The sequence below is a fragment of the Camelina sativa genome, chromosome 20 (genome assembly GCF_030686135.1).
Source record: "Camelina sativa cultivar CO46 ecotype springtype chromosome 20, ASM3068613v1".
Lineage (NCBI taxonomy): Eukaryota > Viridiplantae > Streptophyta > Magnoliopsida > Brassicales > Brassicaceae > Camelina > Camelina sativa.
The window spans coordinates 6,666,452-6,691,560 of NC_141899.1; the positions used below are offsets into that span (position 1 = coordinate 6,666,452).

The window sequence follows — 25,109 nt, forward strand, 5'->3', positions numbered from 1 at the left end:
ATGTCGTGTTGGCTAACACTCGAGTAAGAGAAAGGTTTAACTTATAAAATCGAAATATAGATATGATCTTAAAGATTTGGGAAATTGTTACATACAAATCCCATACTTAATGTCTTCTAACTAGAAACTAGAGAACCGAGGAAATCTTGAAATGAGGAGGTAATCTAGCATTGAGACACATTTCTCTACAGTTTAGCCAATTCATAGACACTGATAGGGTAGGAGTAGTTTGCAGACTTGCTAAAGGTATTGTGAGCTATGATTTTGTTGGCAGTTTCTGTTGGATGAAATGCATCCCAAAAGACATATTGATGCCTATCCAAGCATGGTTGCTGCAACGGAAGGCATGTTAAGGCTCCTCCATATCTCCCGTTACCGCAGCACGCTTCGTTTGATACTACAAGACCTGCAGAAAGGAGAACTAAAACTCAGTACCGATATATAGAATTAGAGTAAAGCCCCTATGAAATAAGTAGAGATTGAGGTCATTTACCATATCTAGAGGGGTTCCCAACCATATCATGAAACAGATCATAGACGTTTTGATAGACAAAGAAAGATCCTGGAAGAGTTGTGTTGAGAGTATTTGCTAGATCTTGCAGACGGATGTTGAACATGGAAACCATATTGTTGATCTTTGTCACACACCCGCTGTTATTGTTGCCACTTACCATAGATAGCTGACTTGGTATGCAACCTAATGGTCCTGACCCAGCTAACACCATTTTTCTTGCACCTAAGTTGTATAGTCTCTGCCAAAATGTTTGTAAAAGATCACAGTTAACACTTTCTGAGTATGAGATGAAAATCTGGATCACTACTGTGGATAATGTATTATGAGATGTTGGGAGAGTTATAAAAAAAGATCATTGATTAACTGATATTTGAGCTGACAGAGTCTTGATCAGGAGATCTGCATAGTCTTCTCCACTGTAGGTTTGGCTGGTGGAGTATCTCTCAGGCATAAGGTAGTTGTTGATATAATCATTGCTTCCTATATTGATCCCAATTATCGATTTCGCAAGATACTTTCTCAGATCTGCAGGGTTTTGAAAGAAACGCTGGAGATGTAACTCTATTGTAGCCTCAAACTGCGATATCTGTCCATTAAATGTAGTTCTTGCTCCCTGAAAAAACATAGGTAAGTCAGAAAAAAAGAGAAAAATTTAAGTTCTTTTATGTTATAAGAGTTTTAGTTTCTTGATCCTCACATAATGTTGTCCGGTTTCATCTAAAATCCCAGCTGCAGCAGATGCATAGTTAACTCCTCTTAAGGAATTTTGCCCAATGGATAACGGAGATAAGTATGGTGGCACCAATGGCAAGCCGAGGTATGTTGCTACTTTACAAGAAAAAATGTGAGAAATGAGTTAGAAAATGTGAAACCAATTTCATCGAAAGATCTTTTAGTCAGTCTTTAACAACTACTGTACCTCCATAATCAACAACTGTACGGCCATTGCAGAAACGGCCAGTGGGGAAGCCAAAATCAATTCCATAAGGGAAATAATTAGCTCGTGCGAGAGTTGGAATGTAATTGTTGTTTCCACTGTCAACTAAGGAATCTCCAAAGACAAAGAAAGCTGGAGCAAGAGGATGATGATCACCTCCAGATTGGCCATGGCCAAACCAGACAAGCTTTAACAACACAACACAAATCAACAAACTCTTCATGCTTGGTTACTATCTTTCTCTTACTCTCTCTCCCTTTCTCTTTCTCTTTGTCTTTAGGCTCTTAAGATAAGCTTGTCAAGAAAACAATTCTACGTGTATATAAAGTCAAGAGGTGTCCACTCTGGTTTTAACCGATTTTGAAAACCAAACCAAAGAGTTACCCGAACAGATAGTGATCAAAACCGAACCGAAAAAGTGAAGGGAGAGAGTAAGAGAAAGATAGTAACCGTTTACAAACTTTCTAAACCGAATGAAAAGTGTATCAAAACCGGGTTATATATATACATACAGGTAAAGATCATAGAGAGAGAAAGAGAGACATGATTTAGGTGACATATGAGACCGTGTATGGGTTCAGAGGAGGAACTGGTCGTGGTAAATGATCTCATGGAGTGTAGTGGTTAACTGTTACTGCTCCAAAAAAAGATTTGTTCTTTTTTCATTTACTGCTTCTTTTAATTTCCTACTATTTTCTTCTTCTTTTCTATGGAGACAGCTTTTTGGAGGAGCTTACCCCTAAACCTCCCTTTTTGTATATCTGTATTCTAGTCATTGATGGTCTGCTCATAGCTTCTGGCTTCTGCATTCTGATAGAAAAATACAATTGACAACGGTTCTGTCACGTATGTAATGATGGTTACGTATGTAATGATGGTTACGTATGTAATGATGGTTTTCACATCATTTGTATTTGTATCATTGTATGTGTCAAAACTCAAAACCGTTTCATAGTTTATGGATCTAATTGGTATAATGGGGCTGTTATGGGGCCTGAGTCATTGGGTTTAGTGAAATTTCCATGATCCATTTATGTTTCATTAGAAGTTGATATCATTTGGGATTATTATTAGTTTTTCAAATACAGATAATTAATACTCCCTCTGTCTCACAAAGATTGATGTTTTGGGATATATTTTTGTCCCACAAAGATTGATGTTTTGTAAACTTCAAGAACTAATTTAAAATATTTAAATTTTTGAATTGTTATTGGTTTATATTTTCTCTATCTACCAAAAAAAGTAATTATAACTTAATTTACAAAAAAAACTAAAAATTTTCTTAATATGTGTGAAAGTCTCCAAACATCAATCTTCCTGAGACAGAGGGAGTAGTAGAGTATTATTTGAAAACACATGGTGTTAATTAAAATACAAATTGTTGAATTTGTGAAGGTTTTCAAGGAGGACCAGAATCGGAGAACTCGTCCTCGTGTCTCAAAAAGAATATATCAACTTCGATGTTAAGTATAGGAATAATTTATAATACATTTGATTATAAAATGGACCACCAAGGCATATCATTTAGCAAATCGATGATTGAAACTTGAAAGGGATCTTTTGGGGGTTTGAAAAAGAAAAAGACTTGTTCAGAAACCGTAATCAACCAATTTTATTAGTTTTCAGTCGATCAAATAATTATGCTTTCTATTTTCCATTTTAAAGATTGAGATTATCTTCGAAACTTATGAATATATATTAACCCTACTGATTAACATTTCAAATATACCGACTACAAGCATAATCATCGCCAATGAAACAAGACTCGTTTCAGTTTTTCCAAAACAATTATCTGAAATCTGAATGACGTTAATTAATTTGTAGTAGTATTTTCGTTTTTAGTTTCTCAATAAATACTTCTTTAATTAATTAACCTCCTTTGCAATTACCAAGGAGAAGTATCTTTTCTTTTTGTCGGAAAACCCTAGCTAGCCTCTTGTTTTAACACAACCAGAACATCACAAAGCCCTTATCTTTGTATAACATCAATCCTTAACGCCAAACGTTGAATAACTGATACATACTTTACAAAAGAAACGAATACAAACGATCGACCATCGACCAACGATATAATATGAAGCAAACAAGTCTGAAGTTAACGACCATCGTTTTAGGGGTTTTCTTCATCATTCTTCTTCTTCTTCTTCAAAGGCCTCGAGGTTTGAATCTACATCTACTCATTATATTTTGACGGCCATATGATGTTGATGATGATGATCATACATATACTAATATACATATTTACTTGCATGATTCTAATTCTAATATTCTAGCTTGACAATATAAAATTCTATAGCATACATATGCTCTTCTCTTCGTACTTGCATATATGTAATGTGCACAAGAGACACATATATTTATTTACAGCGACTAAACGACTTTTCTAGGTATGTAAATGTTGTATTCGCATAAGATCCATCATCCTATAAAACTATAATTTTAGGATAAAAGTTTAAAATATATATGTAAATGAGTTACGATTTTTATTTTAAGACAAATATAATTATATATTCATATGTAGGTGGATCGAGTAATGGAGATCTCTCGATGGGACGGAAGGTAATCGAAAGCTTGAACTAAATTAACATTTGGTTTTATGTTTGAACAAAAATTATTTAGTTAACATTTTTCTTTTTTACATCAGTTATTCTCTTTTCTTGTTGTTTGAATTGGGTTGATTCAGCTTATCCGGATTGGGATACTTTTAAAAATGAATCATCATTAGTATTGGGCAGTGTTCAAGAAAGCGCTAGGCGGTATCTGGGCGGTGACCCAACGCCTAGCGCCTAAAACGTCTAATCGGGGCCTAGACGGTTTTTAGGCGGTTTAGGCGTTTACAACATAAAACATTATATATATAAAATTATGTACAAATATATGTTAGAAAAATAAAAAAAATTATAAATTATAAACAAAATTAACAAAAATACATTTATTTAAGTTATATTAACAACATATAAACATTTATAATTACGTATACAAATATAAAACTTAATAATTTAAATCTATATAGTTAAAAATCAAAAATAAATATTAAAATTAAATTAATGTAATTTTAAGCGGTTTAGGCGGTCATCTAGGCGTCTACTGAGCGCCTAGCGCCTAGACGGCGCCTAGACGGCCGCCTAAACCGCTTTCTTGAACACTAGTATTGGGGTATTAGCCAATATAATCTTCTTACTTTGGTCTATATATTTTTTTTTTGGCAGTTAACAGCTCTGGAACCGATTGAAACCAAAAATGTAGCAAGATCGTTGGAAGATTCAATATGGAGAGATCATTTAGAGAGAGAGGTCGATCATCTGATGAAGCACGAATATCCTTCACCGGTGAAGCCAAGGAAAAGAACTCCGGTTCACAATGGCTTGCCTAATGGTCATTAATTGACCCTTGTTTGTTACCTATTATGTTCCTTCAGTTCTGTTTAATATAAGTTTGTTAAAATCATAAAATGGACGTATCATGTAATGCTGAATATTTACTTATATACATAAACTAAAAGAGTGCTTGTATTGTCTTTTAATTTTTGAAAAGTTTTCTCATTTTTGAGAGATATATATATTTAAAAATTTCGAATTTCGCATATTCGACTTAGTAATTCTATATGAATAGAATGGAAGATAAAGTATATATATGGTTGTTAATATTTCATGGAAGTAGCCCTTACTTCGAATTACATTCCCCATGAGTATATTTGTTATGAAAAAAAAAAATGTATATATGACATAACTCTCTAACTGTTTTGGAAATATTTGAAGGGAGAAGATTAAACCAAACCAAGCTCAAGCTGGATGGATTTGGTCAAGTCATCAATTGTGAACTAATACTATTAAATAAGAAAACTCAATTATTCTATATCATTTTGCGCACACCAACTTGATGTCCAACTTTTATTTTTATTGTGTATCTTTGGGCCATGCTTCAAAAGTTCAAATCATTCACCTAAACCCAAAAAAAAAGTATATTATATATAATGTAGAGACTATAATTTATGATTAACTATTGTCTGCTTAAAGGGTAAAATGTGAATGTAAGATAATTAGTACACCATTTCACAAAACTAGTAAGATTTTTATTGTTCTTGAATTATGGTTGATTTTGGGGTGAATTAGCTGAGTAGCCAAAAAAAAAAAACTATAGAATAATATAACCATCTATTCAAAAAAATTAGAAAAGTAGGATCAAGGGTAGGGTAAATTACTATTTTGGGTTTTTTGGTTTAAGGGTAAGGGTGAAGGTGATGGCCGGCGGTGGTGGTTGACGGTGGTCCGGTAGCGGTCCGGCGGTGGCCCGGCGGTTTTCCGGCGGTGGTCCGGTGGTTTTTCGGTGGTTTTCCGGCGTTTCTCCGGCGGTTCTCCAGCGGTCTCCGGCAGTCTCCGGCGGTGGTCCGACGATAGTGGTTGGAAGAAATCTAAACCCTAAGGGATAGTACATTGAGAACCCTAGTGATGATAATGGTAAAGAGGTGGTGGCCGCCGAAGAACTGTCGGAGGTGGTGGCCGGTGGTGGTGACGCCGGAGGTGGTGGCGATGGCCAGTGGTCAGAAGATGGTGGTGGTGATGAAAGATAGTGAAGGGGTAAAAATTGGTATTATACATATAATATAGAGTATATAATCAATACATAGTTAGTATAGTTAGTTATTAAATTATAGAATTTTTTTTGGTCATACAACCCAATTCCCCTTGATTTTGTTGTTGTACAATTGATTAGGGACTTAATTTTTGTAATGCTATAAAAGCACCCATTCATTAAGCCTACTAGAAGAAACTAATAATTATATAAAATTTCATTTTCAGAATAAAATGATTTAACTAAACGCGTTTTCTTATTCTTTTAGCTTTGCCAACATATATTCTTTGTGAATAAATAGGATTAATAACAAAAAAAAAAAAAAAAAAAAGTTAAAGTGCTGCACTTTGCTCTGTTCTCTTGTTCATCAGTTTTACTTTTATGGACGAGGTCTCCGCATGTAGATTGACTTTGTTTCTTAGCGGAAGAAGACAACACTAAATGTTGCACAGATCAAAACCCTAGATCTTCTTTGCTCTTTCGCTTTCTTTTGGCTCTTAGGTAAGTGTTAAAAATGTTCAATGATGGCTTTTTGCTGCTCTTATGATTTTGATTTTCCAATGTTTTGGTAGGTAAAAAGGCTTTTTTCACGATTTTGATCGAACCCAGTAGATTTTGACCTATGCAGTTGACAGGAAATATTGAAAGTTCTTGAATTTTCTCTGAGTACAGTAATTTTAGAGAAACAATTTGTATTTTTTGGGGGGCTTTGAATCTGTGAGAATCAAACAAGTTCTGATTTTTATTGGGTGTTAACTCTAGAAAAGGAAAAAAAGTGGGATCTTTTTCATTTAGCATGGATCTCGATCTAGTTTACAGAGAAGATGATCACTTAGAATTTGAAGGAAAGAAAAATTGAATTTTTATATGCTCATTGTCACTTTTGGAAGTAGTAAACATTTGATTTATGAGAAGCTTCTGTTATTGAGTTAATTCAGTTATGATTGTGAGTTTAGTATATGTCATGTTTTAAAAAGTTCTTGTTGCTTGTTCTCGTCTGTTGTATAAGCTTCAGTTAGCGTTTACCTATTTTGGCTATGTTTGTAACTTTGGTTAGCTAGTTTAGAGTTTATATACAATGTCTACATGATGATCATCTTAAATGAGTTTTAATTATATGTCTAGTAATAAAGTGTATACTGCTTCATGATGCAAAACCTTAACTGGAAAATTTTTTTGCAGGAAAGTTTTGTCAGAAACAGAAGAAAACATCTTTCAGTTCAATTTTCCTTATGGTTTGTGAAATGATATCAAAATGGTGAATAGAAGTGATTTAGTAGTGATTGGCATTTCGGTTGGTCTTGCACTTGGTCTCCTGCTCGCTCTGATCTTGTTCTTTGCCATAAAATGGTATAAGCACCACTCTCACCTTAGGCGATGCGCTAATGAACAGAAGACCCCGACTCTACCTGTTCACACTGCTAAAAGAGGCGTAGTAATCTCTGATGATAGCTCAAATACAGCATCAGTACAGCTTCCTGAGAACGCAGCACCCACTCAACATCAGCCATGGTGGAACAACCATAACAAAGATCTCACTGTATCTGCATCCGGCATACCTAGATATCACTACAAGTGAGTGTTCTGTCCAATGCTTGAGTTTGCATGAAATTTGATATTCGGTTGTAGTAGCTTATGGTCTGAAAGTTCTTTAGGGATATTCAGAAAGCAACACAAAATTTCACAACCGTTCTAGGACAAGGATCTTTTGGTCCTGTGTACAAAGCGGTTATGCCTAATGGAGGATTAGCTGCAGCGAAAGTTCATGCCTCTAACTCAAGTCAAGGAGATAAAGAGTTTCAAACCGAGGTAAGTGTACCGATCCTGTTCATTTCCATGGTCCATTTATATTGGAGATAACAGAGCAGTGTTTGGGGTTCTTGTTTCCAGGTATCTTTACTTGGGAGGCTGCATCACCGGAATCTTGTGAACTTGATAGGATACTGTGTCGATAAAAATCACCGGATGTTGATCTATGAGTTCATGAGTAATGGAAGTTTGGAGAATCTTTTGTATGGTGGTGAGTTGTCTTTTGATTTCTTCTACCGGTATAAGTCGCAGCAAGAAATTTATCACTCTAGTGTTTGTTTCATAAGATCTTTCTACTTTGCTTTTCAGGTGAAGAGATGCAAGTCTTGAATTGGGAAGAGCGGCTTCAAATCGCTCTTGACATCTCCCACGGAATTGAATACCTTCACGAAGGGGCAGTGCCGCCAGTTATTCACCGTGATCTTAAGTCAGCAAACATATTGTTAGATCACTCCATGAGAGCTAAGGTGAGAGAGCAAAAATATCTGATACGCTTACTCAAAACTGTTTGGTTAAATCTTTAAAAATTTGGTTGTTGGTATAGGTTGCGGATTTCGGATTGTCCAAAGAGATGGTTTTGGATAGAATGACTTCTGGATTGAAGGGTACTCACGGATACATGGATCCAACGTACATTTCAACTAATAAATACACGATGAAGAGCGACATATACAGTTTTGGTGTCATCATTCTTGAGCTCATTACTGCAATCCATCCCCAACAGAATCTGATGGAATACATCAACCTGGTAAGTTAAAAAGTAAACCGAATCAAACCAAAACTCAGTGAGCGACTCTGTGATCATTGATTATGTTTTCTTGATGAGCAGGCTTCAATGAGTCCAGATGGTATCGACGAGATACTGGATCAGAAACTAGCGGGCAATGCAAGCATTGAAGAAGTGAGGTTACTGGCGAAGATTGCAAACAGGTGTGTGCATAAGACACCTAGAAAAAGACCATCTATTGGAGAAGTGACACAGTTCATACTAAAGATCAAACAAAGTCGGTCTAGAGGAAGAAGACAGGACACAATGTCTTCATCGTTTGGTGTTGGTTATGAGGAAGATCTGTCAAGAGTTATGAGCAGGATTAAGGATCAGCATGTTGAGTTAGGGTTATTGGCTGGTGTTAAAGAAGAGGATCATCAAGATAGGAACCATACAATAACAATTTAACTCTTTAGTGAGGAATTATTTTTTGTACATATTACCACCACATGAGTCTCAAAAATAGAGATTTCCTCTTCTGCAAAAAAAAAAGAAAAGAAAAAAAGAGAAGAGTTTTTGAGAATTGAGGTTGTGTTTTTTCAAAAACTCTTTTAACTAAATATATGTATTGTTCTTCATTTCTGAGTACTAGGTTACTTTTTATATTGTGTACATTTCAATCCGAAAAATCATTACCAAAGATCTAAAAGGGAATTCAGAAATCCAAAACCGGAATTACAGAAAACTTAACCTTGTAAAAACAAATGATCAAGTTCACAAAAACTTGAGAAAAAAAAAAAGTCACCTATTTTTTAAACCCATTAATTAAGAAGTATATCTTCATCCACTTTATGTGTACTTGTTGTGCTGCGAAAGCAATGTGTCTCGGTGGATCCAACAATATTAATTCTAATCAATATGCAATTAAAAGGAGTTGTTGACAAAAAAACAAAAACTATAGCTATGGAGACACATATCGAAACGGCTATAACATCATGTCACATAACTTCTAATAATGATGTAATTTCATTTAGTACAAACGATATACTCATATACTGAAATATATATACAGATGAGAGAAAGTAAAAGTATCTTGTAAATAATTCTAATGAGTTTGGTTACTTTGGTATCGATAAGATCAAGAACCTCTACGAACTTTGATTAGTGAAATGGAATTTCTTGGATCACCCGTTGATAAATTCAAAAGCTTGAATATTTCTTGGATCACTTGTATAATTATGACTAGAATAGTTATTTTTCTCTCTTGGATCACTCGAATACACTTGAAAGAAACTAGTAAATATATTCAGCTCTTAAAAATAATGGGTATTTTCTCGAGATGTATAATATGGTTTGATTTCCTTAAAGTAAGACATAATGGGATAGTGAGTCAGGGCCATTTTCCATTTGTTATCAGTTATTACTTCTTAAAATGATTGCAAAAATTGAAGTGTTTTGGTTGGCTTTGAACTTTTGAACCCAAAGTAGTTTTCAGCACATAAAAATAGGTGATAAATTTAGTGATCTTGTACTAGTAACCAATATAATAGGGGCGGGTTCCACTCCTAAGTGTTTAGGTAGTGGAGCATACTGAATAAGTAGGTGAACAATTAGTGATCTTATTTATACTAACCAGTGTATATAGTAGTCACAATTTTATAATTTAAAGTTGACAAAAAGAAACATGAACTGTATTTTCAGTAGCTGAATACCAAAAAAAAACATCTTAAAAATTTAATTGATCATCCAAACTCAAGAAGTGGAGTAATGTATCTTCTTTGTTTGTTATTGGTTATTTGATTTATCTGAATTTTTCCTTCATTAGAATATGTTTTTCATTGTATAGTAAACACTTGCTAGTTGCTAGATATTGAAAAAAATTCATGTAAAACATATTTGGATCAAAAGAGAGTATAAAATAACCTGATATATATATATATATATATATCTTTAATTGTAACCAAGGTTTAATTACACAAAATGGCACTTTTTATTTAGCTAACAAAACTGGCAAGGCCATGGATGCCAAACTTTACAATGTAAGCTTCAATAATCATTTCTTCTGGTTCATCCATGGGAGCTCTTTCAGAAATCTCTGCAGCAAGAACCCTAAATAACTTAAATCTGTAAAACTCACTGTAAATTCATCTTTCAGACTGTAGTAAATTAGAGCTTTTGACCCGATATTTCAGCTGTTCTCTCCCCAGTGGTGAAGTCACATCCCTCAAATGACTCTCAATGGTTCATCTAACAGCTGCAAACATTCATGCGGGTTGGCATAGAAGTAGTCTTCTTCCTTTGGTCTATTGGGAATCACTAATCGTCTCTTTGGGCTTCCCATTCGAGAAGAGTGAAACGCCTTCACCGAGGATGAAAATACATCCCAACTCAACAATCCTTCAGTATACTCATCTATCAGCTTAACTAGGAACTTCCTATTCAGCTGAATTGTTTTCTTGAACCCCAAGAATCTGAAAAAGTTGGTGTTAGCCTCGGGATGATAAATATGGGAAGAAAGAAGAAGAAGATAGATCAACGATTGTTCACCTGCGATGACCTTCAACGACTCTTGCCATGTTGCCATCGTTAGTTGGAACAAATATATCACTCTCAAGAGCCACTAAGTAATCAAGTGCCGCCATTTGAGATGAATGGTTCCGGCAAAAATCCAGATCAGAGGGTTCGAGTAGGGTTTCTTTCCGGACCTGAGTTAAGAATGATAATGGAGTCAATGGAAAATATAAGTTTGGAAAAAGTTCAAAAAAATGAAATGACTACTTACCACATTTGGAAAAGCATCTGTTAAAGCCTTCATCCGCCTTTGACCACCATAGATTTCTCCAGCAGCTATGTAAATCTGAACATTTCGGTCAATACCCAACGCGGTCAACGTGAGAGCAGTTTCCTCAGGAGTTAAAGGGCAAAGGCCATCTTTTCTCTTTAGCTCAGAGTTGATAACTTTCTCTTTCCACCATGGATAAGCATATCTGCCAGACGAAGATAATTCAGATCAATATATCCATCAAAAGTCAGAACAAAAAAGCAAGAAGATTTTTCGGGGTTTTTTATGTACCTCATTCTTGTTAGTTCTTCTTCTTCCTCAGGGTTGCAACCATGTGAGCAACCGGAAAAAGCTAACATGTCCATTTCATATCTGAGATGCAGGACGAGAAAGGGACCTTTCTCTCTCAGAATCTTGACTACTCGTCTACCCAATTCCTCAATCTGAGGAGTAAACTTAAGCCCGTTGAAATTTACTCGGCACCTCAGCTTCTGAACCTCCACAGGCAGTTCATTATTAGCAAGTCGAGTATCCGTTCTGTTCAGATGTAAGACCTTATGTTTCTTCACCAGTGGAAGAATCTGTTTCCAAATATATGTTTAAGTTTGAAAAATTAGTAAAATGGTTTGGGTATATAAAGAAAAGTGAGGACTAACGTCTAACCAAAAGAACAGACTTAGAAAACTAACCTGATTTTGGTAGTAAGACATGTTTGACCAACTAATAGGAGGCATTTCGTGGTACACTCCAAGCTCAACCCTTTTCTTAAGCCTTGGAGGCAACTCTTTGAGTATCCGAACTTCATCTCTTAACGAACTTATGAAGTGATCCAAATCGAATATATCTTTAAACTCACTGCCCCGAGGAAGAAAACATAATAAGAAAAATAGAGTTCACAAAGAAGCTTCAAAGTGAGAGTGATGAAGAGACATATATATCACCTACCTTGGATCGTTCCAGAAGGAGGTCTTGTCAAGCTCCGGCACAATCAGTGTGACATTCATGTATCTTGCAACAGTTACCATATCACATATCTGTAAAAAGCAGACCAAAAACAAAGTTAACTAAATCATATTTACTAAAAGATGAATCTTTTTTTGCAAAAGAGAAGCAAAATTCCAATGGTTTTGGTTCTCATCTTACCGCTGCTCGCATTTGATTGAGTCCTCCATTGCAGGAAACCATAAGATAACCATTGTTCACATATACCCCTAAGAAGGAAGAAAACAAAAAGATCAGTTTCCATTATTCAATTCAACCACAAAAATTTCACCAATAATCACACAAATCTTGGCTTAAAGAAACTTACTTTTAGGAGGAAGGGCAATTTTAGTGGGGAGAGACGTCATATCCACGGGAGGAGAAGACAAAGGCAAAGCATTGTGATTGAAACAAGAAGGCCAACCTTTAAACAATCTAGGTCCCCACATCTCACCCAAAGCCATCAAATGAACGAAACAGCTCCAAAGCAACAAGACAGTAACAGCACGAATCATCCATAAGCTCATACGAGGCCTCGAAACAAAAGAGTTCTTGAGTTTCTCAACTTTGCTCTCACCTAAAAGCTTAACATTCATCTCCCAAAGTTTCCTGTGGTAAAGAAACTTCTCCATTTTACACATTTTTTTTTTTTTAATTCTCTAAATCACCGCTCCACCAACCCCAAACTCTCACAGTTCCCAAAAAAACTCTCAGAGGAATTTCATCGAACACTTAAAAGCAGGGTCGTTAAAACTAAACCACAGCTTCTTCTTCAACTTAAAGGAAAATTAAAAGCAATAAACAAATGCTTAAGTTTTTTTTAATAATGACTGCTAATAACACTCAGAGAAAATGTAATCTCCACACAAACACAGTGTGTATTAATAATCACACCTCGAGAAACCCAGATTTTTTTTTTTTTTTTAAAGTAAAGCCACGATCTTCAACCTGACTAAACCCCAGATCTTGCTTCAATTAAAAAAATAAGAGAAGAAGGAATCTCAAGTTATTTTTTAATTAAAGGACAACTCTTTAAAGCTCTCTCAGCAACGACCCAGAAGAAGATCTCAATTGAACGAAGCTCACACTTCTTCAAGTTAAAGGAATAAATGAAAGAGAGGGTAGGAAGGTTTTGAAAAATCAGCAATGGCGATCGAATCCTTTAATACACCACTCTCTCGAAATTGCAGGATGAAAATAAAATACTCGTGGTGAATGTTTTTTGTTTTTTTTTTTTGGCGTGAGACTCTCAGTCAAAAACGTGGTCGGGGTGTTGACCGGAGAATGAAGATGAAGGACGTCGGAGATATAGGGGAGAGATGATGATCGGTGTTGGGGAAAAATAAAATAAAATTAAAAAGGGCAGTCTCTTTAGGTTTTCTCTTTTTTGTCGGCAAAAAACTTTCATTTATATAGATTTTTTTTTTTAATACGTACTAGTATTGTAAATTTATAATATTATTAATTTTTTTTAATAAATCTAATACATAGCCAAAGTAGACCTTTATTAAAAAAAATAAACTAAGAAAATGTTATATATACGGACTATGTATGTATTTTGGATTTAGATTTTATGGAACGAAATTTGGTTGACCAAATACATTAAACCTATTTAATAAGTTTTATTTTCACAGTGGGATAAACTAAAATATTTGGAAGTTAAATTAACAAAGTTTCTGTTATATCTAAACCACATTGGCAAGACCTTTGCCTCAAAACTAATTATGTCATTAAGCAAAAACTAATCCACAAGTTAACTGCCCAATTTTATCGAACAAATTAAAAAAATATGTGTAAAACAGACCATTGTATGTTCTGATCGGAATTAACCCAATCATTTTAAAAAGTTAATGATCAGAGAAAACAAAACAAAATTTAACTGACAATTTTTTTATTTTTTTTTAGGTGCAAATTGACAAAATGAATTCAAGCCATTAAAAATTGTAGTTAACCAACTCATGCAGTTTTTGGTTTCATGTTGATTACTGTTACTTTTTTAACTTAAAAGTTTCATAAAAGAAATTGATGATAATATTTATTTATTCTCTTCCTGAAAGAGAACTCGGAAACAATATTTTTTACTGGAATTTATCATCACGGCTTCTCTATTTGCCTTTATATTTTCTTGTTGAAAAATAAATCAAATTAATTCTCTAACAGAGAGTAAATAGGGCAAAATTGATATTGTGTCGGTTATATGATAAAAATAAAATTAGAATTGTTCAAAAAGAGCATATACTAGACTTGTGGATCTCTCGTTTTGTGACAGCAATGTCAAAGAGAAATCCAAATTAAAAAATGAATATTCGGCAAAATAAATTTAAAAATAGGCCTACAGTATGTCTAATAAATTAACTATATAAATAGATGGACCAACTATATTCATTCAGTGCTCACAGTTGTCATTTTGTCAATCCCATATATAATACTAGTATATATTAAAAATAAAAGTTTGTGGAAGTGTAATATGTTTATTGTTTAAACGTTAAAAAGGTCCAGAACAAAATATTAGATGAAAATATACTTAAGCTAGCCTTGTTACCTTGATTTGGATTGAAGTATGGTATAAACCTGGTCCAGAGCCGAATGAATTATCATCTTCAGCATTATGATATTCGAAACTTCGAAAACATGTGTATATTTATAAGAAACATAATGTATGATTTTGAGAGAATAAAAGGTTGATGAGTATTATTTTTATTTTTTTGTATTTTGTTTTGGGGTGAAAAACGGATTTAGGGTATTTATAGGAAACAAATGGATGTATGCATAAGAAGAAATTAATATGTTTCGTCATGAACCAAGTAACAAACATAAATAGATACATTTTCAACTTTTTCTAAAAAGCAACCATTAGTAGAATATGGTCTGAAAATTGGATTTTCCTTTTTAAAAAACACATTTTCTTTAATTAAGAGTTTTAAAATAAAAATTCAATTTTGTGTTATTCGGTTTATGAGATTTGAAATAAGCTAGATATTTTAATAAATTTTCAAGAGTCTCTCTAATAAAAATACAAAACAAACAAACCAACAAAAATCCTTAACGTATCTCCATATTTAAAATCAATATAAATATGCTTTTAAAAAAGAAAAAGAAAAAAACATTAACAACACCAACGAATAGTCGTAAATGGTTTTATCCAAAAAACAAAACAAAAAATGAAAATTTGAAATGGTTTTATCCAACTTATAATTTATTTGCAACCTATCAACAATTTTTTTTTCATGTTTGTTTTTGACGAGTTTTAAAACTTTATTTGGTTGTAAAAGTTTAATTCATTAAACATGTGAAAGTGACTAACCATAGATGTCTAGTAGCACCGGCAGTTTAATAAAGCTTTAAGCAATGATCTCGCCGCCTAGTTTTAGAAAACAATGTATTCTTTTTTCATTTTGTTATAAATCTAAAACTCGTACACGTGTAGAAGTGAAGTTAAGTACAGGTTGTTTATTTTTTTTTTAAATAACAAAAATTAAACACACAGCATTATATTTATATCATATCAGCGAAGCGAATATATATAATACATTAATATAAAGATGATGATGTTCGGTCACAAAATCTAGATCAATCTCATTCATGTTTGCTATTCGAAAACGATTGCTATTTATATCAAATCGTGTAACATCGATTGATATAATTATATTGGAAATTAAGTAAACGCCAATTGTCACGATATGACTTGACAGCATCTTTAATATATACGCTTAAACAATATTTTCTCCGTTTCAAAATATAAGATGTTTTAGAAAAATTTGTTGTTTCATAATATAGAATGTTTTTAAGTTTTTATGCAACTTTTGGATTAATTTAATATTTTATATTATGCAATATTGTTTTTGATTGGTTGAACTTATTAAAAGTAAAAATTTCTTAATATATGTGCTTTAGTTAAAACATCCTATATTTTGAAAGAGAGAGTACTATTTATTTTTTTTCATTTGGTGATGGTAGAACTCGATTAGAAATGAGTTGCTTAAGCAAAATTAATGTACGTTATTTTCTATGACCATATACATACCACCGACATCGGACTTTACATTGCTGTCGGACGTAATTATTTATTTCATTTTCTAATACTAAAAGAATACATATTTTCCAATGGGAAATCTAAAACTTTTAAGATTTTTCTATAACTAATACTATGTTGTAATTGTCGTTTCATAAAAGAGTTTAAGAAGATCAAAGAGAGAAAAGCGTGTAAATATCCACCAGGTTTAATTTAAATTCGTCATTTCTATATCAGTATATACATTTAATAGGATTTGTCTTTCACAAGTTTTGATGTCTAAGTGTTTTAAGTAACATTTATAATGAAAATCTGTCCTCACAAATGCACGATAAAAAGAAGACAAGAACTAGAAAGGTAAGTTACATAACCAAAGGCACTAACGATATCTTAACGATAATAAAAAACTAACAGAAGTATATTCAAAATCAAGAAACGAACAAAAACACAACAAAAAAGAGAGACGTTTCTTTAGTTACGTTTATGCTTGAAATAGAACCAACACGTCTTGTAAAGGAACCAATTATCTTCGAAGAGATATCTTAAACGCATCATGTTTAGTACTGTAAGATAAAAAAAATGGGAATCAACAAGTAGCATGTATGTTTAACTTAACATACCTATTGTTATTACTTATTAGTAATGTATGCCCACGAAATCGGTGTCGGTGGCTCAATAAGTCTTAATAGTCACAACTTTCAAACCCATGCGTGCGTGTGCCTTGTGTATACGTGTGCATTGGATTTGAACCTTTTTGGTTGTTATCGAGAGAGTTCTAGGAAACTATGTATTTTGTGAAGACAAATAAAATGTATTATTAATTTGGGACCCCTGTTTCAATACTATGCACTGTTGTAATAATAAAGCATGGAACCCGGGGCCCTGATATATCTATCTAGAACAAAAAAATAGAGAGGTGAGCGCGTGAGTTCTACTCGCAGCTCTCTCCTCTCTCCTCCTTTCTTTTCTTCTGATCACGATTCCGTGCACCGAGTGAAGGGTTCCTCCGGCGATTCCGGCGTTGAAGAGGAACCACTGGTCCATGGCGCTTTATCCGTAGTCAATTGCATCTACCGGCAGCGTGGCTATGCGGTTAGAAGAAGGTAGTTCTCAGCAAGGTATGAGAAAGATACGGCGGTTAGATCTGAACGGCTGGAGACGCAGGAGGTTTTGTCACGGCCGGTGGTTTGACGGGGGAGGTCTACCGCCAGAAAGGCAAGGCTAAGCCACCGTCGATGGCTGTTTAGATCTATTCCCTACTGCTCTATCTCTATCAGACTGAACTATGGCTTCCGAATTACTAGATCGGTTTCTTCTTCCTTCTCTTCACAATTCTACGGTGGCGGGATGGTGATGGTCCTGTGTCACTTTCTCCGTTTGACTCCCGTTTTTCGGGCTCGCCGGTGGTCCTAGGCCGACGAGTATCCGCAACTTCGTGGGAGGGCGGCTGCAATAGGGTTCTCCATTGCAGATTAGGGTTTCTGGCTCATACCGGTTAGCTACCGGTTTAGTTTGGTATATCCGGGTCAATTTTGGTCTTTGTTATCTGGTTTGGTTTGATGTAATTGGACTGGGCCCTAAGGGGATAATTGTATGGGCCTATTCCGGAAATAGCCCATTGGGCATATATGTTTATAAATTGAAAGCCTTTTAACAAAAAAAAAAAAGATATATCTATCTATCGACGATATTAACACAAACTACTAGGGTTGAATAGTTGTATAGTCTACTCCGGACCGGACTAAAATTGGACTAGTCCACACTTAGGCTTTGAATGGTTGTACAGTATGCTCCAGAGCAGACTAAAATTGGACTAGTCCACACTTAGGCTTTGAATGGTTGTACAGTATGCTCCAGAGCAGACTAAAATTGGACTAGTCTGCACTTAATTTACCATTCACCATTGTATACTAGTATGCATTGTTGCATACTAAAATTCTCCATACTAGTATGCATTTAAGCGTACAACTTCATACAATTGTAAATTCACTATTGGTCTGCATTTTTCATTCTGCTCCTTAAAAGCTTCATACTAATATAAACTTCATACTAATCTGCTCCATACCACAGTCCAATGTTTTGCATACCAAAATATTGGTATGCATTGTCCGGTTTACACCATACCGTACAACCATTCAAAGCTTTAATTTACCATTCACCATTGCGTATCAGTATGCATTATTGCATACTAAAAATCTTCATACTAGTATGCATCTAAACATACAACTCCATACCAATGTAAATTTACTGATAGTCTGCATTTTTCATTCTACTCCTCAAAAGCTTCATACCGTTATAAACTCCATACTACAATCCAATGTTTTGCATACCACCATTATAAACTCCATACTAGTCTTCTCCATACTACAATCCAATGCTTTGCATACCAAAATAGTGGTATACATTGTCCGGTCTATACCGTACTGTACAACCATTCAAAACCTAGATGTCTTTCTAAAACATTTTACGGTGGAGAAATAATTGGATTGTTTCTTTTACGATGCCAAGTGGTAGAAATAGCTGTTTTTCTCTCTCTCTTTCTAACAAGAGCTATTGAATAGTTTTCCCTACTAGTGGAGTATTCATCCCACAAAAATTAAGATAAAATTTTATATGGGCTTTGAAGGCCCAATATATGAATAAAAGGCTCAACTTAATTAGTTTTACTTAAAGGCCTTACAACCCAAAACGATGGATGAGGACCGTCGGATTTGATCTTGCACCCCTTCTTCTCCTTGGATCAGAGGGTTTTACTTTTGTGTATTGGTCCTCTCCTAATTTAGGGTTTTAGCAATCTTCATCTTCTTGCTCATCCCCAAAAGACCTCACCGCCGTTTGTTTAGTCACCCTTCCTCTGAGCCTCGCCGATTAATCTCTCCCAGGTAAACTACTTGGATTATACTCGTCGAACAATTGTTCCTTTTAGTATTGTAACAAAGTTTTAATTTTGTTATTCAAATTTTGATCTGAGTTAGTGGAAGAAATAAAAACCCTAATTTGGCTATAATTTGCATATATATCCACAGAACCGTTCCAGATGAGGAAGCTCAAGCGCCACGAGAAGGTGCTTCTGAAGAAAACTAATTTCTTAGAATGGAAAAGAGAGGATGGGCAACGGGAAAACGAGATTACGTATCGATACCATATGGGCTCTCGTGACGATTACAAAAAGTTCGTTCCTTTTTTAACACTCTTTAATGCTCTGTTCTGCTTATTCTTCTTTTTTGGTTTCGGTGTTTTGTGATTGGAACAATGGTTTTTTTTTCTTTCTCTGACCATTGAGACTGGTTTCTGGCAGATATTCAGGACTGTGTAGGATGGTGCAGAAACTGACGAATATAATGAAACAACTGGATGCAGCTGATCCTTTTCGGATTCAGATGACTGATATGCTGTTGGAGAAGCTGTGAGTTTTTTTTTTTATTTACTCGTGTGTACACTTTATCCAGCTTATTACAAGCTATGGCTCTTTGTTGTCTCTAGCGTTTAGGTCTTCGAACATTAGAGTTATACCATTTTCTGCAGCTTTTACTTAGACCTTCCCAATTGTTTTATCATAATATTAGCTCCGATAGCCAGAGGTCTTCTTAGAGTTAGAGACCACTTGTTGTTTTTCTGGTTAACTACCTTAGAGACAGATAAATTTGGGGTTCTTTTACTCTTTACTTCATAAGCTAGTTGAATGTCATCCTGGTTAAGTGTGTGATCAATGATTTTCTGATGGTTTACAATCTTTCGGAAACGATTGAGTCAGGGTTCTTACAAAATGTACTCACTGTAGATCTTCAGAACTACATATTTGAATTTGTCTAAGTATAGGAAAAAAAGTAGCAATTTTAATGAATCTTGTGGTTCCATTCTGCAATGAGAAAACTTGTATTCTTAATGGCTGAATGGCTTGTCTTTTTTTTACATGTGTGTTGAAATGGCAGATATAACATGGGTGTTATACCAACTAGGAAGAGCTTGGCTTTAACTGATCGGTTATCAGTTTCATCCTTCTGTCGGTAAGAGTTTGTGCAAGCTCTTTTATATAGGCAGTAACTTTAGCCAATCACATCTCATTTTCGTTGGCCTCATGTAAGGTTTTCTTGAAAATGTATATTTGCAGGCGTAGGCTATCGACCGTGCTGGTTCACCTGAAGTTTGCAGAGCACAACAAAGAAGCGGTGACATACATAGAGCAAGGACACATTCGTGTAGGTCCAGATACAATTACGGATCCAGCTTTCTTAGTAACTAGGAACATGGAAGATTTCATCACCTGGGTTGATTCATCCAAGATTAAACGAAAGGTGCTTCAGTACAATGACAAATTGGATGATTATGACATGATTGCTTAACTTTGAGGAAGTGAAAACCAAAGCAAGACTCCAATGTTTTGTAAAAGCCAAGTAAGGTTGAGTGCTACTATTCCAGGGTTTGGATTTTTGGTTTATGTATGTGGTGCTGCTACTATGCCCTTGTTCTTTTTTAATTTTGAACTATTGTTTACTTTTAAAAAGGTATAAGAAAAATTCCATTATATATTATATAATATTTTCTCACATTTCCATATATTAGCATGGGTTAAACTTCAATATAATATCATAAACATATCAAATCTAACTGTAAAAACAAAGTGTTGTGTTTCCAATGGTTTCCTTCATTTTCTACTTTAAAAAGAATATTCTAAGCATATTCTATCTCTATTTTATTAATTATTAACAATACCCTTAACTTCCTAAATTTATCAGTTTGATCCATTAATTTTATATTAAGAACTAATTCAACAAATTTACATAAAGTAAACATTATTATAAGTAAAATTGCGTAACATCAATACAAAAAGTTAATGCATTTCCAAGTTATAAATGAGTTTTTCATCTTTTATCAACATCCGGAGGTGAAACTTTTGTACCAACTTCAATTGGCGCATCAAGATCACTTTCATCTTCAATCATCATATTATGTAAAATTATTCATGTAGCCCGTATATCATGTATCACATTTTTCTTCCAAATATAAGCTGATCTTTCCACATTTGTGAAATGAAATTGGAGAACATATTTTCTACACATTTTTTTTGTTGCATAACAAAAATCTTTTTTTTTAGAACCTATAGGTACGTAAATAGTTTACACTACGATAATTATATATTTACGGTAATGTCGTTTTTAGCACTAATGAGTACACACGTCTTTTAAACACAACTGATTTTTATATTTTTTAATTGAGTATCTGAAATAATATTTTTAGAAAATACTCTATTTTATTATATAAGATGTATAAACAACATGCCCAATCCACATCTATGAATTAATATTTATCATAGATAAATAGTTCATAATGAAATATGTGCGTGTAAAACCCAAGTGTTTGTGAATTAGGGTTTACCACAAACTATCAATAGTTTGAATAATAAAAAGAGTAATATATCAAATAAGAGTAATAAATCTACCAAATTGTTGTAAAAACAAAAAGACTATTAGATCTACCAAAGGTAGTAAATAATATATAAAATAAATGTTCTGAGTTTTCCAAAATTTGTGTTTAGCTTTGTGAATGAACGGTAAGACTTGTTAATGAAATTCATCTCCCAGACATATCTTTTTCATCTCGCAAGTATCTCCTCCATAATCACCGAAAACAACATGTTTTGCGTATCCACCAGCTTCCGACATAATGCAAACACTACAAGAAAAATGGTTTGTTACATCATTTAACCATGATACATAAAAGAAATGATGTAAAAATAATTAAAATCACTTTAATAATTGATTTACATTTTGTTGAGACAAATAATCTGTATCGATTGAAATAAATATTTGTTTCAATTAGTTGAACTGATGTTCATTTACCATATTTGCAAAAAGTGTAGTAAGTCTTACATCATTTTTTACTAAATTGATATAAAATATTTGAATCATTTATCAAAACTAATGTAAAATACTTGTATCATTTTAGAAAAACTAATGTAAAAATCATTTTCTAAGTGATGTTAATGATGTAAAATTTGTATAATTTTCCAAGTGATGTTTATATAAATTAATAAATATATCAATTATTAAGTGAAGTAAATTTATATATTTGTATCAATATTTTGAAAGTGATGTAAATGATTTAAATTTGTATCAGTTATAATGAAATAATGTCATACCAATCAATAACAGTATCGATTATTGTAACTGATGTTAATATATAATTTTGTATCAGTTATTAAGAAATAATTTAAATTAATATCATTTTTGTTTATGATACAAATTAATTGATGTAACACACTCTTTTATTTTTTTTTTGTAGTGAAAGAGTTGCTTAATGAACACATGCCGGCTAACTGCTTTCCTAAGACCTGTTTCTCACACATTCCTCCACCACTCTTCTCTAGCCAGCGCTTTTTATCTATACTAGATACGGACCCGCACATACGTGCGGGGATACTTTCATAAGTTTTTTTTTTATTTCTAAAAGAATTTGTTATGTTGTTGTTAATTACAAATTTGTTTTGTGGTTTTGTTGAGAGTTTTTTTGTAAAAATGTTGTATTACAAATATTATGCATAGTTGTAAAATAAAAAAAATAGTATGCATAGTTGTAAAATAGCTTCCGGGGATAAATTTTCGGATCAATTTTAACATAAAGTTTTTCTTAGTCCTTCATACATATTACAATTACGTTTGGCAAAGCTAATGGTTGTTGTAAGTCTTCTAGATTTGGACCTGCACGTACATGCGGAATTGATTTCAAAAACTAAGTTTACTATCCTGTATGCATTATATTATATACATGTGAGGTAATACTTGTAAACATATTTTCTAGGAATCAACATTCATAATCCAAACTTGTACCTGTTTAGTAATAGATTTGTTTTTAGTTCAGTTTATACAAACAGAATAATTAAATTCGTTTTTGTTATAAGTAAAGACAAAAAAAAAAAAGGTGGTATGTCTATTTCGAGATCTCAGATTCGTCTCATCCCATATATATCATGTTTTCTCATTCATAACTATAGTTTAAATAATAATTTACTGATTTAAAATATTATATTTTATTCCAACAGATTAAAACATAACTAAAAGATTTGGTATAACATTTATAACCCGAACGTATATCAGTTGGGCATTGGGTACAAATTATTTCATATCTATTACAAATTATTATAAGATTTTAATACTATAGATTAGATAATATATACCTGAAAATTTATAGATTATATTTACTTATATGGTTTATCATTGTAAGCTCTCAAGTAACCTCAAAAGCTGCGGGTTCACTGGAAAATTAAATAAATCTCGTCCTGTTTTCTTTCTCCCAAAATTATATTTCGAATATTAGTTGTCCAACTTTAATTAGTGATGTAAGTATGCATGCTTTGAATTAATTTTGTGCCAAATAGGTAATATAAAAATGAGTTTGGAAAAAGAAAAGAAGCATAATTTAGAGTTTTTTTTCTTAAGAACAATTCTTCTAAACATTTCAGTAATTTATATTACTGAAATTACTGTTGGGTTTTAAATGGCCCAAGGAAAAAAATTCTGTCAAGAACTTTACTTTTTTTTTTCCGTCAATGTCGAGAACGAAATATTAGAAAGAGAAAGTTTCTCTGAAAGCAATTGGTGAAGACGCATGCGGTTCTTCATCCTTCCTCTATCAGTCAAAGCAAGGCTCATCAGTCATCAACGTTCTTACAATTTTATCATTCTCTTGTTTTGTGTATGTTATTAAAGTTTTGAATCGAAGTGTGTTTTTAATTGTTTAGTTTTCTGTAAATTGTTTGTCCAACAAAAAAAAAGAAAAAAAAAAGTTTTATGTAAATTGTTCTCAAACTATAACTATGAGAAACTGAATGACTCAGTGACTTCAACATCTTGATTTTTATTGTTTTCGCAGAATATCATTGTCACCATCACAACTCTTATTTTCTACGATTATTGATCTAGAATACCAAGTCTAGTAAATGATTAAAATTAAATATAAACTTTTTCTTGCAAATCCGATTATGGGTTCTAGGCATAATATTAAAGTGATGCTCGATTTTGAAAACTATTCTGATAATAGATGATTTGAATGACCTTTCTAATACACTTTTTTTTTGCCGTCAAATATACTCTCTTACATTGGAAAGAAAGACAAAATCAGTTTCTTTTTTGTCATGTTAATAAGTTAGACAAAAAGCTAAGCAATATGGATCTAGGCAAGAGAAGCATATGCAAGCACCTGCCATTCCATAGAAATAAGAGGTTAGTAATTTAATCCTCCTAACTTCTCTTTTGAAAACTAATCAGAATAGATTTGAATTAATACTAAATAAACTTAGACAAAGTAATTTTTGAAAATATAACTCCTGCATGTAAACCTTGTGAACCTTATAGTTATATGTACATTGTAGATGGTATCCTTTTCAACATAGAGAATTGATTGAAAATAGCTTCCAAGTTCCAACTATGATCATGATAGCATGCATCTGCCATTGCCTCTTAAATATGTAATCAAAGAGAAACTTGCAAATCAGAAACATAATTCTTCTCAATTATTTTCCAATCGAGTTTAATCACAAATCTCTCTAATTCTTTGACATTTTTTTCTTCACTCCATCCTAAAATTGAGAAGTTGTGAACAGACATATAGAAGATTAAAACAAAAAACATTTAAAATAAAATTTGTTTCATCTATTATGCTGTTTTTTTTAACTTAGTTTTCTTACACATAAATGATGTATTCTCACATCATCATCATCGAGTATCATCTTCAAAGTTTCTTCTAAGAAAGTTGTATATTGCCTCAAACTGGGTACAATCTTCACTTGTATATTCC

General features: G+C 33.2%; 5 protein-coding genes across 7 annotated transcripts; 3 read left to right on the forward strand and 2 right to left on the reverse strand.

Moving 5' to 3' along the window:
- Positions 1-24: 24 nt before the first annotated feature.
- On the reverse strand, positions 25-1,803 carry LOC104769814 (GDSL esterase/lipase 7-like). Of its 2 annotated transcripts, none has more exons than XM_010494112.3 (5): positions 1,434-1,803; positions 1,212-1,339; positions 879-1,127; positions 494-752; positions 25-406 (listed from the first exon to the last, which is right to left on the reverse strand). In XM_010494112.3, exons 1-5 carry the CDS (start codon positions 1,672-1,674, stop codon positions 186-188), a joined length of 1,098 nt encoding a protein of 365 aa, XP_010492414.2. In that variant the 5' UTR covers positions 1,675-1,803; the 3' UTR covers positions 25-185. The 2 variants fall into 2 exon arrangements, with proteins under 2 accessions (XP_010492414.2, XP_087362343.1); XM_087506217.1 differs by having other exon boundaries at positions 1,212-1,342.
- Positions 1,804-3,368: 1,565 nt separating this feature from the next.
- LOC104769816 (protein GOLVEN 9-like) lies at positions 3,369-4,997 on the forward strand. Its single transcript, XM_010494114.3, has 3 exons — positions 3,369-3,610; positions 3,973-4,010; positions 4,661-4,997. The coding sequence occupies exons 1-3, from the start codon at positions 3,526-3,528 to the stop codon at positions 4,832-4,834; spliced, it is 297 nt and encodes a 98-aa protein (XP_010492416.1). The 5' UTR covers positions 3,369-3,525; the 3' UTR covers positions 4,835-4,997.
- Positions 4,998-6,214: 1,217 nt separating this feature from the next.
- LOC104769817 (calcium/calmodulin-regulated receptor-like kinase 2) lies at positions 6,215-9,179 on the forward strand. 2 transcript variants are annotated; one of them, XM_010494115.2, is made up of 7 exons: positions 6,215-6,524; positions 7,206-7,598; positions 7,679-7,832; positions 7,914-8,043; positions 8,142-8,299; positions 8,377-8,580; positions 8,662-9,179. In XM_010494115.2, exons 2-7 carry the CDS (start codon positions 7,279-7,281, stop codon positions 9,007-9,009), a joined length of 1,314 nt encoding a protein of 437 aa, XP_010492417.1. In that variant the 5' UTR covers positions 6,215-6,524; positions 7,206-7,278; the 3' UTR covers positions 9,010-9,179. The 2 variants fall into 2 exon arrangements, with proteins under 2 accessions (XP_010492417.1, XP_087361752.1); XM_087505626.1 differs by having other exon boundaries at positions 6,282-6,524; positions 7,671-7,832.
- Positions 9,180-10,455: 1,276 nt separating this feature from the next.
- Positions 10,456-15,018, reverse strand: LOC104769818 (rhamnogalacturonan I rhamnosyltransferase 1). The gene is made up of 9 exons (XM_010494118.3): positions 14,847-15,018; positions 12,633-12,913; positions 12,467-12,534; positions 12,269-12,357; positions 12,013-12,178; positions 11,615-11,904; positions 11,324-11,528; positions 11,089-11,246; positions 10,456-11,012 (listed from the first exon to the last, which is right to left on the reverse strand). The coding sequence occupies exons 1-9, from the start codon at positions 14,909-14,911 to the stop codon at positions 10,766-10,768; spliced, it is 1,569 nt and encodes a 522-aa protein (XP_010492420.1). The 5' UTR covers positions 14,912-15,018; the 3' UTR covers positions 10,456-10,765.
- Positions 15,019-19,013: 3,995 nt separating this feature from the next.
- Positions 19,014-20,848, forward strand: LOC104769819 (uncharacterized). Its single transcript, XM_010494120.3, has 5 exons — positions 19,014-19,198; positions 19,343-19,487; positions 19,615-19,722; positions 20,249-20,323; positions 20,428-20,848. Exons 2-5 carry the CDS (start codon positions 19,354-19,356, stop codon positions 20,657-20,659), a joined length of 549 nt encoding a protein of 182 aa, XP_010492422.1. The 5' UTR covers positions 19,014-19,198; positions 19,343-19,353; the 3' UTR covers positions 20,660-20,848.
- The last annotated feature ends 4,261 nt before the right edge of the window (positions 20,849-25,109 follow it).